Here is a 13,511-nt window from a genome sequence, read left to right on the forward strand (position 1 = left end):
GGGTGGTCTTCCGGCCGTTGTCGAGGGCGGGTGGTCTTCCGGCCGTTATCGAGGGCGGGGGGTCTTCCGGCCGTTATCGAGGGCGGGGGGTCCTCCAGCCGCTCAGCCAGCGGACCTCTGCTGCCACCTTGAAGTGGAGGCCCTCCTTCCAGAACTCCCAGCGCAGGGTTCTTGGTGTTGCCCAGACTCCTGGCCACTTAGTGTACCCCTTCCTTCCTTCCCTGACTTTCTCCTGCACTTGAGGCAGCATTGTTTACAGCGGCGTGTGTGTGTGTGTGTGTGTGTGTGTGTGAGAGAGAGAGAGAGAGAGAGAGAGAGAGAGAGAGAGAGAATTTACCTAAGTCCAGCCCCACAGGCTAAACCAGGGCCACGAGAACAGGACGTGGCTCTGGGGCAGCCAGCTCCCCAGTTCTCAGCTGTGTGACTTGGGTGCATTCCTTTCGCTCTCTGGGTTTCCACCATCTTAACTGTAGAATAATGTATGCAAAGCCCCTGACACAGAATGGGTTCTCAAAAACGGCAGCTCTTGGGCGATGGCGATGGCAACTCCGGAAGGCCTTGAGCGTCCACATCCTCCCGGGTGGGCAGTGTGTTCACGGGTAGCCCGGAGAGGCAGAGGATGCTCACGGGTGGCATGCAGTGCGGACGGTGTGGTCAGGTGCCAGGCCACACCTGACGGCGGCCCCTGCAGCAGAACCATTGTTTCCAGAGAGGCCTTCATTATTCCTCTTTAAGTAAAACAATAAAAACCTCGTAAAGCGAGGCTGTAAAGCGCCGCAGCCACGGTCCAGATGTGCACGTCTAAGTGCAACTGGCATTAAAGTCGCGCATGCCTAAGCCGATCGGCATGTTTGCTCTGGGGATTATTGCACCTGTGTGTGCTGGAAGGAATGTCTACAGAATACCTGTCCCGTGTCCGTGGGCAGATTCTGGGACGCGTTCCAAAAACCATGGTGGAAACGGCTGTCACTGGAGGTGTGTAAGCAAAGTTTTGGTCAACTTAAGATGTTCGGAATCTGCACTGTGGCACTCAGAGTCTGCCTCACACCGGCCCTCGTGCAGCCACCTGATCCTGGAGTGTCAGAGCTGGGAGAGACCCTAGTGAACCTCAGATCCAATGTTTTCATCTTACAAATGAGAAAACCACATTGGTGCCGCATAAATATTCCTTGCCTTCCTCTTGGCTTTGTTTAATGAAGCCGACTGCAGAAGCTCACACTCCGGCACCTAAGGGTGTGGCCTTGTGCTGCCCCCGCACCCCCCACCGACTTGTCTGGGTTTGGGGGTGACTGCCTGTCCTCCGAATCGCAGGTGTCATCGCGCTGCCAGAGATCCACGTCCGCTCCGGCCTCCTGCCCAGTCCCGGGAAGGCTGCCCAGCCCACTTTCGGCTAAAGGACCACGTCTGAATGAACCCTGCTCCCAGCAGATCTGTGCTGGCTGTGGTTCTTTTGTGGGGGTCATGGCATGTGACTCATTACCTGTTGGGGCCTCTGTGTCAGAGCCACAAGTCCGGCTATTCTCCCAGGAGGCGATTTGATGGGAAAGAGGGAGGGCCAACCTCCAAGCCGATTCCAGTCCCGGCTTCCCTGTTACATGCGCAGCCCCACGTTGGCCAAGCCTGGTTACAGCCCAGATTCCTGAAACGAGTTTCCATCCTGGTCTCCACGCACACCTCAGCCTCAAACACTCCATAAAGCTTTAGGAGCCCAACTAGGTTTTGGGTTTTGTTTTGTTTTGTTTTCCTTTTGTGAAGTAGGTCATTTTGAGTATGAAGTATTATGTTTTCCCTTTTGTCTCCTCCTCCCCAGCAGTCCTGAGGTTGGAGAGTTATGGTCATAGAATCTGTATGCGTGACGCTGACTTTGGTCAAGTGGAGGAGTGCATTTCAGGGGGAAAACGACATAGCTCTCTGGGAAGAAGAGAGTCACTGACACCCCAGGCTTTTCGCTGATCCAGGTTCAGGGTCTAACTCGCCCAGGCACTTCAGTGTGATTGGCTGTGCGGGGCAATAGCCAGCCCACCTGAGGGGCTCGCCCGGGGCTCCTGGCTTATCCAGCACAGTGCCCTGGTGACCTGGTCTTTTGAAGTTGATGAAACCGGGTTGTGGTCAACATGCTGTTTTTCAGATGGTGGGACTTAACGGAGCCAATCCAGGCACCCCCATCTCCTTAATGCCAGCTGTCTGAATTCTCTGCAGTTCCATTTGCCTTAAAAATATATTAATCTGCTGGGAAGATCTTGAAAGCCACCAGCTGTGGAGCCGATGGTGCTTGGTTGAAAGAGTTCACTCTTGGGTGGACATCAGAGCAGCGTTTTCCTCTCGTTGTTCCCGGGTTGGTCTGGGTCGGTCTATCGGTTCCCCTACTGATGTTCCTGGAACTCTGAAAGGCCCCACTGTTCCCTGGTTCGACTTTCCAAGCTGGCTTCTCTGCAGCGTCCCCACAGACTGTCCCTGTGTCCCTGTGGCTAACAGGTCATTCACCGTCCTCACCGTGTGTGTGGATTTCAGCCCTCACTCCCTGAAGGTACCAGGGCTAAGAAAAGCCCAGGGGTTTCGTCTTTGGGCGTCCACGTTTTAAAGATGTTCCCCGAGCTGCCCCCTTGACCAGAGACCTCTGGGCCTCCCCTTTTGTGCCCAGCGCGGCTGGGCCATGGCAGTGGTCCTGGGACCGTCCTCCCTCCCTCCCCTGTGGAGGAGGGGCAGAGTCCAGGCCGGCCGGGTGAACCCCTCAGCCGCCTGCATGCAGCGCCAGGCCACTCTTGATGCCTCGTTCATGCTGCCGTGTGCAGCCCGAGAGCGAGTCGCCAGGGATGGCAGAGCCCCCTTATTGAAATAGCATGTTAGCATTTAAACAATATTAATACTATTTGACTCATTAAATATACAAAGGCCAGCTAAAGTGCTTCCATGTGTGTGCTGTTAGTTCTGGCGGGCGACTCCTCAGATGGCTTTATGTGGTTTCAGACAACATTTTAGCACATTCTTAAAATACCCACAAAAGCCTTTATGTAAAAACTCATAAATGTGAACCACATAAAAATTATTTTTTTTCCCGTTTCATGTCATTATGATCAAAGTACAGTAGGTAAGAATAAATTTCCAAAAACTTGTTGAGGTCCCTCTTTGATTAACGCTTCACGCGCAGAGCAGGGCCATAAACCGTGGGACGGGGGGCTGTCAGTGCCCCGTGGCCACTCCGCCACAGAGGCTGGCCTTCCGTGTGATTCTGATCCGGCCCTTTCTCATCACGCGTCCTCCAGTCCCTTTGTCCTGGAACATCGGGTTGAGACTCGCAGCCGTGCGCGTCCCCAGAGGTCCCTTTAGGTGAATGGAATGTGAGTCCGCTCTGGCGCTGCTGCCTTCGTCTCTTTACTGAAGGTCCGATCGCCTGTAAGTTAGGGGACTACCCAACGGGACACTCTCCCAGCTTTGAAACCAATTACGGAGGTCACGTGGCTCCGTGGAAGGGTGCCCGTGATTCCGGCCAAGTGAGGAAAGCCGAGCCCAGCCCAGTCCCCTTGCTGTGCCTACAGTTACATAAAAAGTAAGCATCTGGACAGAGACTGGAGGGGAATTTGGAAAAATGAGATTTATGGGATAAGCTGATTTATGGTGTTGTGGGCTAAATTTTAAACTTCCTTTTTTTAAAATAATGTTCTTCTAATAAATTTTTTAATTGGGGGGAAGAATAGTAACCCACGTGAGCATCAGAGTCGAGCCTGCATTTTTACCTCCTTTGTCTCCAACATTTTGTAACTTTGGACCTGGTCAGTGTGGCCCACAAGGGAAGCTGAGGATACCAGGGAGGAGCTGCCCAGAGCGGAGCCGGGCCGTGAGGTGGGACTTTGGAGTGGAAATGGCCAGTTCCGCCCCGCAAAACGGTAATGCTGTTGTTTTATTTTTCTGGAAGAAAACAGAAGTCTAAGGGAGGGGACTGAGAGGGCTCAACCACAGGCCACCCGGTGCTTTTGAACTGGTTGCCAGGTGGTGTCGAGGAGGGTTGTCAAGCCACCAGGCCCTCTGCTGGTTCCCTCCCAGGGCAGCCTGACCTGCCCTCCCCCGAGTCCCAGCACAGAGACAAGAACAACACTCTGGGCTGGAAGGCGCCTGAGGCGGGGGGCCTCGGGCTTCGAGGGGCAGAAGGATGAACACGCCCCCTGGGCTTCGCGCCTTCGCTCCAGGAAAGAAGGAATTAGCAGCCCACTTCTGCCAGCACAAGAAAAGCCACATTTTTAAAAGTTGTTTTTTCCCTTTTGATGTGGGGTTGCTCTCCCGACAAGCAGGCGGAAAGGGAAAACCGTGCGATGGAACCCAGCCATCTGTCACCGAAAAGATGGGTGTTGGCGGGTCTGCCCTGGGCTGCCCTTCCCGCCCGCCATAGTGCAGCTCTGCTTCCCGGGGAATTTGGGGAGGGAGCACCAAAACCCCGGAGCCCATGCCGCCCGCTCACCTGAGTGAGGGGTCTGGTCCCAAGGTGACCGATGCATCCCCACATGTCCCAGGAGCGTCCCAGGGTGGCCCGGCGTGTGACCAGCTCCCTGCAGGGCTGGGCCGGGTCAGGGTGGCCCTGTGGAGGGAAGTAGGGGGGGCCTCAGGCTCTACGCCAGAACACTTACCTACTTGAGGTTTTGGGAGAGATCTAGAACAAGGGAAAGCGCCTTCCCGAGTGGGGTCCCCGAGTGCCCAGCGTTGGCCAGGTTCCCGGAGTTGCCCTGGGCTGGCGCTGAGCTCGGGCCCGCAGGTGTGTCTCTCCATTCTCCCGTGCTTTCCCCTCACAGTTGTCCGCTCTGCTGCCCTGGTCGGAAGCCAGAGTCCTCAGTCCCTCAATCCTTCCTTTCCCTCAGTCCCTCAACCTCAGTCCCTCAATCTTTTGACCACCATCTAGCCCCGGGGCTGGCACCTCATACAGCCTCCTGCCGTCACCTGCCTTCTGGGGCCGACTGGCCAGGGGAGACAGCTGTGAATTTCACTTGACAGCTCAATCGCAATGGGTAGCGCGGGATGGAGCAGTGGGGACAGTCTCCCTGAGGAATGCTGGCGGGGAGGGCGTGAGGGGAACTGACCTAGGTGTGGACCCTCATGCGACACGCCCAGTGGGCCTGCGGTGGGTCAGAGCCAGAGACAAAGCAGCCGCGGGGCCCTGCAGCTCGCCAGCATGAAGAGGGGCTACCTCTTCCGTCTGTCTCTCGGTTACACTCTGGTGTGTATCACATACTGGCCTTTGTACGAAAACTTTTTAGTTTGAAAGAGTTTGATTTACAGCAAAATTATCCAAAAAAGAGTACAAAGAATTCTTGGAATACCCATCGCTTACATTCTCTATATATTAGCATTTACCATGTATATTTTTTATCATGTAACAGCGTTATCGAGGTGTAATTCATATACATGTTTATTTTTATTACTTGTTTTTGTTATGAAAATAATAATCTTTGGTCAGGTAGCTATTTTCCTGTATTGTTTTTGTCTTTCAACAGTCCTAGAAAGTAGATACCGTCCCTGTTTGTTTGTTTTTTTTAATATTTATTTATTTATTTGGCTGTGCCGGGTCTTGAGTTGCGGCGTGTGGGATCTTTTAGTCGTGGCATGCGGGATCTAGTTCCCTGACCAGGGATCAAACCCGGGCCCCCCGCATTGGGAACGTGGAGCCTTAACCTTAGCTGGACTGCCAGGGAAGTCCCAATACTGTCCCTGCTTTATAAAGAAACTAAGGCCCAGTTCGCAGAGCCGGTAGCTGGTAGCTCTTGGTAAGTAGTCATCGGGCGGATAAGCGTGTGACGTAACTGGTGACTGGTGGGGCGGGCATGGGGACATGTGCCTGCCTGACTCCCCAGCCCGTGCGTCTCGGTGCCTGCCTGCTGCTCACATCCGAGGCCGCGGCCCCCGGCCTCCTGGAGAGTTCCGGAGTGCACCTTCTGCACCACTGATGCAGGGTTAAATGGGGTCAGAGAGGCCACAGACTTTCTGGTAAAGAGTGTGCTATTAGCCACCAGAGACTCCATCGTTCCAGAGTCGTAGTTGGTCGTCAGCAGAATTTGAGGTGCTGCATGTCAGCTGGTGGTCCGCCTTTGCTTTCTGAGCTCCTCGGACCTGTATGGACAGCCGCTGCCTTGGTGCCCTTGAATTTGGGATCCTTGCCTGATTTCCTTTGCTCCTCTGGCCTTTTCTTTCCCTCCTGCATTTGATCTGAATTAGGAATTTTTCAGTATTGCCTCAGACTTGCGGAGGAAGCTCGGTCCCAACCTTAGCCCTTCGTTTCAGGCTATACAGTTGCAGCAGGTTGCTCTGAAAAACCCACAGAAGCCCCAGCGTGTGCAGGCCCTGGAGCGTTCCAGGGGGAACAGAGCTCTGTCTGCTCTCAGTGGGACAAGTCTGGACTGTTGTTGCTCTGTTTTTCCTGTTTTTCGTCTGTAAAATAGCCATCCCGAAAGATAGGAGTATCACACGGTAATGATTACTCAATAGGAATGACCCCCATTGAGGGTCTGTTACATGTCACACACGTTCTGGATCCTTCTTCTGGAAGGAATGTGAAGCCCAGAGAAGTGGAGTCAGTTTGCCAAAGGTCACAAAGCTAGAGGAAGGGCAGCTCAGACTCAGATTCATCTTTTGGACTCCTAATTGCGTGTTCTTTCTGTGAGCCCCCCACCGGAAAGGATGCTGCATCCCCTCCCCTGACCAACGAATGAGCAGGACACATGCAAGAACCAACCCTGGAACCACCGTAGGGAGGGTCGTTAATCCCAGAGAGACATTTAGATGAATCTTTGCCAAATGACCACCCCTGGGACCTGGGGTGATCTGTAATTTGACGGGCTTAACATCTCATGGACATGTGGGCCTGTTTCCTGCAGGTATTTTGAAGGCGGCGTCTCATCTGTCTACCTCTGGGATCTGGATCATGGTTTTGCTGGAGTGATCCTCATAAAGAAGGCTGGAGATGGATCAAAGAAGATCAAAGGCTGCTGGGACTCCATCCACGTGGTGGAAGTGCAGGTACAGCTCCCCCCCCCTACCCCCCACCTGCAGCTGGCAGCCCAAACGGTGCGGCCTGTTCCCTAGCAGGTGCTTCTTGATGGGAATATGTTGTGATGTATAAACCTCTGTGATTCCTAAAAGTGTCCACAGCCATGTGGATAAAGATAAGTCAGGATCACAGTAGTCATTGATGAAAAAGATCCCCAAAGAACTTGGATACAGTGACCGCAGATTCGGCCCCTTTAAAAACCATTTGGGATTCTATAAGGTCATGTCATGGTGACGTGTTAGGAAGTGAGGTGTTAGAATGACCTGAATTCAGGGGCCATTCAGGCTGTCCTCAGCTCAGGGTTGTGCCCAAGGCTCTGATCTCTGTCTCGTCCTACAGGAGAAGTCCAGCGGTCGCACCGCCCATTACAAGCTGACTTCCACGGTGATGCTGTGGCTGCAGACCAACAAATCCGGCTCTGGCACCATGAACCTCGGCGGCAGCCTTACTAGACAGGTAGAGTGGTCAGTGCCCCCGGCTGCAGCCCCAGGGCTGGCCGTGTATGGAGATGAGTGAGCAGCTGCCCCACAGAGGGTCCTGGGGCAGCCCCTGCGCCTGACGTGATCTCCCCACAGGCCTGTCCGTGTTTCCCGACATTCAGTCACGGGAGGTTTTACTTGGGATCAAGGTGTTTATGTTAAGATGCTCCCGTGATGTTTAGGGCATTACCGCTGGTAACATTTTAGAATGGATTACTTTCTCAGTTGTGGCTTAGATGATGTATTAGGGCTCTTGGTTGTAGGTGACGGAAGTAAAACTCTCACTGACTTAAGCGAAAATGGAAATGAGTCAGCTCACCTAATTGTGACGTTCCGACATCGTTCAGCCCGCCTGGGTCTAAGACACGAATGATGTGGGCAGGACTCCGGATCTCCATGCGGGGGCTCCTGGCAGCCTCTGGCCATCCTGGGGGAGAGCCTCTCTCGCAGAGCAGGTCTGTCGTGTAACCCCAGGAACGTCTCACTGGCGGGTCAGGTTACTTGTCCCGGACAGAATCACTTCCTGACACTAGGGTCATGTGACTACCCATGGTCGAGGAGACGAACAGGGGTGTGGGTGTTGATTTCCTACAGTGAAATCAGGCAGCTTTCTCACAGTCGAGAGAGGGCTGGGTGTGGGCAGCCAGCAGCCACTGGACAATGGAGAGGTGCTTTCTGCAGCGAGAACGGATGGCCGTGATCTGTGGATGGGGGTGAGCAGTGAGGAGTGACGGCAGCCAGGGGGTCAGCCTAGGGGCTTGGCAGCAGGCTGCTGGGGGATAGTAGCCAGGGTCCCCAAAAGGAGAGAAAGGACTGAAAGAGAAGCTACAGGGATCCAGAAGAGGGAGAGCCTGTTAAGCCTCCGAGCGGGTTTACCGGCCTCCCCAGGCAGGTGCCCTGTGGTACACACCTGCTCTCTGCTCAGCTCTGGCCCCCGCAGCAGTGCTCCAGTGATGCAGGGGTGCAACGGAATGATAGTCACTGGCATCCTCTACTATGCACCCCAGCAGGGCACTTTTCAAAACTCAGAATATTCGTTCACCTCATACAGAAAAAATGGGTATGTCTGGTCAAAGCAGTCCAAAGACTGCTTGAGTCACAGGGTCTTGACGTGGGAAGAGTTCAGAGGTCATCTCCCAACCTGACAGGACAGTTTGTGCCGCTCTGCTCGGGTGGGACCAGGGAGCTCGCTGCCTTGGAGGATAGCCCGTTCCTTTTACATCAGTCTCCATAAAAAGAGGCATCCAGCATGGGCCGCGCGCTGCTCTGCAGGCACCTCACAGGCGTGCAGTTGGCTACACGGCCCCCCACTGGCTCCCCACCCCACCTCTTTTCCCACGAGCTGTTGACGGTCCAGGGATTTCCCCTTCTGTTCTTGTGCAGTCGATCTTTCTTAAAATGAGGTTTTACGTGTGAACTCACGTTTTGGTTTTTGTCCATTCTGCCAGGGACAGATAATGTCGAATCTCGGTTTTGGTCATCCAGGTGTTAGCTGTTCCTTCCGGCTTTCTTCCTTGCACATTAACTAAGATGACTCTGTCTTCGTATTAGTTCAAGGCCAAGTTTGGAGCCCTCCAGCCTGGCTACCAAAGACTTCCATAGCGGGGAGACATCAGTCTGATAATCGTCTTTCTAGGGCACTGGTCTTCCGGGTGAGCTTGTCCAGCTCTGATTCACCGCCTAAGCAGGGCTTCACATTTCCAGATAGATGCCATTTGAGCCACCTGTGGTTGAACACCGCCTGCCATTTCCCAGCCGGCTCCCTGCCCTGCTAGGACCAGGTGACTGCAGGTTTGGCCATGGCTTCTCTCTCCTCGCCCTCAGGGCTCAGTGTGTCTCTGCACTTCAGGCTCCTTTGATGTGGCAAGAAGCGTTGCTTTGCTCTGTTTCCCACCTCTCTGGTCCTGAACGGCCCGGCCAGGCAGGAGGGCTCTCTTGAGAGCCTCTGCTCTGCAGCTGGAGGCAACCTTCCTGCCCACAGTCTAGTCCAGGAGGGACCAGCGTCAGCACCGCGGAAGAGCTTGTCAGAAATGCAGAGAGCTTGGGGCCCTACCCAGACCCACCAAATCAGGATCTAAAGTTCACAAAATTCTCCAGGTAATTTATGTGCACATTAAAACTTGACGAGTGCTACTCTTTGGGGTTTTGTACCTAATTCCATCTTGGGGGGCGGCTCCCCACGCCACCAGCAAGCAGTACTCCAGACACCAGCAGGGTGTCCTACAATTCACCTACGAGCCTGACACTCTACCCGGAGATAGCATCAGATCCCACAGGTTCAGGGCTCAGTCCCACAAGACTGCCTGCCCTCCTCCCTCCCCTGAGACACACCTTCCAACGCTAGTGGCAAGTCCAGGTTGTCCCCTGTGCTTCTGACCTACTGGCTACAAATCAGAGGTTCCCATGACCCCCTACTTGGGTTCGATTAATTTGCTAGAGCTGCTCACAGAACTCAGGAAACCCATTTCCTCATTAGATTGCCGATTTATTCCAAGGGCTATTTAAAGGTTACGAATCAACAGCCAGATGAAGAGGTCCATGGGGCGAGGTCTCAAACAAAGGAGCTTCGTTCTCACGGGGTTTTGGGGCCCTGGAAGCATTTTGGTTCCCCAGCCTGGAAGCTGATTCCCGTCTTCCGTGGGGTCTTGTGGAGACTTCATTACATGGGCGTGATGATTAACTCACTGGCAGTTGGTGATTGATTCAACCTCCAGCCCTTCTCCCCTGCCTGGAAATAGAGATAGGACTAAAAGTTCCACCCCTCTATTTATGGTTGGTTCCCCTGGCAACCAGCCCCCATGCTTAGGTACTTTCCAAAAGTCACCTCATTCACGTAAACCCAGTTGTGGTGGAAAGGGGCTTGTTACGCGCGACAAGGCACACGTTTCACCTTGAAGGCCCTGAAGCGACTGATTTCGGGAGCTGAGCACAAGAGACCAAATGTAACAAAAGATGCTCCCATTGCTCTTATCGCCCAGGAAATTCCAAGGGTTTGGGAGCTGTGAGCCCGGAACCATGGATAAAGAGCAGATGTACGTGAGAAATGTATTTTGGTCATCCGAATGACCAAACTGTGTATTTCTTATAAATCACAGTATCACAGCTGCTGTGTACCTTCCTCTTGCCCATCTTTGGCTTAGGGGTCATGAGCAGCCCATCTTCAAGGTGTCCCTTCCAGGTGTGTGAGGTGAGCTGGGAGCTTGGACTGGAAGGTGCCGCCTCCCCTGGAGCAGACTTGTCTTCACTTCTGCTTCACGTGCTACTTGAAGCTTCTGAGCAGGTTGAAGACCCTCGTTTAAGAGTCCTGTTTAGGACTTTTAACAGCCCCCAAGGGAAGGCCTTAACCCTGTGCTGGTGCAGGGCAGTGGTGCCTTCGTGTGACAGGAAGAGGAAGCACAGACAGGTAGCTTGGCCTGAGTCTCCTGTGAGACTTGGCCTCAGAGAAGCCGGTGCTGGCTGCAGTGCAGCATCCCTCAGAAGGGCCTCAGGAGGGAGCCTTCCTTGGCAGAGGTGACTGTTGCCATCTTCATCCTGGGAGTGCCGGACTTCATGAGGGTTCCTTTTAATATCAAAATGGCTTTTTCAGTAAGATAATAATTATGCTTTTCATAACCATTAATTTTTTAAAATGTGGCAGGAAGGATAAATTTAGTAGCTCTTTTAAGTGCAGTCACAGAAGCATCTCCGTGCACTTGAACAGTAGAAGTGCAAGGCAGGTGCCTGGGCCGCGTGTCGGAGCCTCGCACTCTCCGTGCAGAACCTGCACCACCTCTGCCGTGTCATGGGGCCTGGAGCCGCAGGGGATCTCGGGGGTCCCCTTCTCTGGCCTCTGGGCAGGGCTGTCCCCACACCGTCCCAGAGGCTAGTGCTCACTGGGCAGAGACCATCCTTTTGCATGGAAATGGGCCCTCGTCTTCCAGGAACCACTGACCAGGGAGGGGCCGCCGGACCCCAGGCAGCTGGCTCCCTCGCAGCCGTCCTCCCCGACACCTTGCCACCTGGGGAGTGGTGGAAAGTCCTAAACCCGTATCCGGAAACTGTTTCCTGCATCACTTACCGCTCCGAACTGTTTATAATTCCACCCGGTTTACAGTGACCTGGACAAATATTTAATCCTCAGCCTTCCTAATAGTTTAAATCAGAGCTGTCAGCCCACGGCCAGGGTCTGGGCTTGCTGTGAGCAGCACCCGCTGCCAAGCCAAACGCAGGCCTGATGAGCGGCCGTCCTCAGCGCACCGCGCTGGCCGCGGGCCTGTTTGGATTGCCTGTGCTCTTGGGCTTTCATGAGGAAATTGATGCTTCCGTCATCATCCTCGCGGCCGGTCGCATAACTCATCTGAGGTGCATTAAATCTGGGGCTGGTTTCCAAAGTAAGTAACTGCAAAAGGAGGGGCAGGGAAGCAATGAGGGTGACAAATCTAAGTTAATGATGTGTAGCTTCTGCGCATACAGGGGAAATGAGGGTTGCGGGTTTAGCTGTTTGTCCCAGATGAGCCTTGGGAAAACATTTCTGGTTCTCTTGGATGGGAGGCGAAGGGGTTCCAGGAAAGTTTAGCAGATCAGTGATCAAGAGTGAACACGTGTGGTAATGTGGGCTGTCTCTGTTGATTGGGTTGTCAGCAGCATAGTTATCGCTCCCATTTAGCAGGTGAGCAAACTGAGGTTCAGGCTATTAAGTAATTTGCTGTGGTGACTTATCTAAGTAGCAGGCAGAGCTGGGATGTGAACCCAGATTTGTCTGCCTAGAAGAAAAGAAAGCTGCATTCTGCCGCACTGCATTTTTTTGGTCTTAATCTGTCCCCTATCTGTAGGCCTGGCATTTAAGAGATGCTCAGTAAGCATTTGCACAGAAATGCGTTGAGCAGTCAGGACACTGCCCTTCGGGCGCCCAGGAGCATTCCCTTGGCAGCCCCTCGAGCAGCCAGCGTGGGCAGCGGCAGTGGGCCAGTGGCCCCAGAAACAGGCCCTGTGGCGAGTGGGGCCAGAACCACGGAGTCCAGTGGAGGCGCCAGGCCTCCCTGGAGCGTGCTCAGCAGTGCCACATTTTGGGCGCCTCTTGCAGGAACCCAGGTGATCACGTGAGACGCCTTCACCACCAGAGGTAGTGCGGAGGGTTTTAAGACTTTTTAAGTAGTCAACTGATCTGATCAGATTTGTGACTTCAAGGGATGGCCCCGGCAGTGGCTGCAGTGACTAGCCCGTGGCTGGGTGGTCAGTGAAGGAGCCTCAAGGCAGGAAATAACGAGGAAGGGCAGAGGCAGGAGGAGTAGAGGAGGGTCGGGTTGGAGACGTCTTGGGGTGACCCCAGGGTGTGAGTGCTGGGCTCAGGTGGGTCTTCCTCGCTCGAGTTCCTCCAGTTAGCGGTACTTGCTGTGACCCAGGCGTAATGGCAGCTGCACACTCACACCTTCCCACGTGTGTCAGGAGGGAAGGGGCCATCTCACCAGGCCCACAGTGCCAGGCCCTGACCCTGGCAGCCATCCTAGCCAGCGGTCAGGAGCGCCCAGCCAGGCCGAGGGCTCCCAGCTCTCCCGTTTCCATCCAGCTCATACTGGCCACCCCGCAGCTGCATAGGCCGGGGCCACCCTTCCCTGGCACGATGCCCAGGGCTCCCCCACTTTCCTGTTTCCTGTGCCTGTCCTGGGAAGGGCCATGGCTTGGGCTTGGCGGAATTTCCCCCCAGGAGTCCCTTTCCCTGGCTCCCCAGGCTTTGCCTCCATCTTCTCCTCTCTCAAGGCCCCCCTCACCGCCTTTTTTTTTTTTTTGGCTGTGTTGGGTCTTCGTTGCTGCACGTGGGCTTTCTCTAGGTGCGGCGAGCGGGGCTACTCTTCGTTGCGGTGCGCGGGCTTCTCATTGTGGTGGCTTCTCTTGTTGCGGAGCACGGGCTCTAGGCACGCGGGCTTCAGTAGCTGTGGCTCGCGGGCTCTAGAGCGCAGGCTCAGTAGTTGTGGCGCACGGGCTTCATTGCTCCGCAGCATGTGGGATCTTCCTGGACCAGGGAT

The 13,511-nt window shown here is 54.4% G+C and overlaps 1 protein-coding gene across 2 annotated transcripts in view; it reads left to right on the forward strand.

Annotated features, from left to right (window-relative positions):
- Positions 1-13,511, forward strand: part of CAPZB (capping actin protein of muscle Z-line subunit beta) — a 138,418-nt gene that overhangs the window by 112,161 nt on the left and 12,746 nt on the right. For both annotated transcript variants that reach the window (XM_029228913.1, XM_029228914.1), the window contains exons 5-6: positions 6,858-6,999; positions 7,370-7,486. In XM_029228913.1, coding sequence (XP_029084746.1) covers positions 6,858-6,999; positions 7,370-7,486 — 259 coding nt within the window. The remainder of the gene's footprint in view (positions 1-6,857; positions 7,000-7,369; positions 7,487-13,511) is intronic.

Source organism: Monodon monoceros, unplaced genomic scaffold (genome assembly GCF_005190385.1).
Source record: "Monodon monoceros isolate NGI ecotype Baffin Bay Population unplaced genomic scaffold, NGI_Narwhal_1 Super_Scaffold_18, whole genome shotgun sequence".
NCBI classification, from domain to species: domain Eukaryota; kingdom Metazoa; phylum Chordata; class Mammalia; order Artiodactyla; family Monodontidae; genus Monodon; species Monodon monoceros.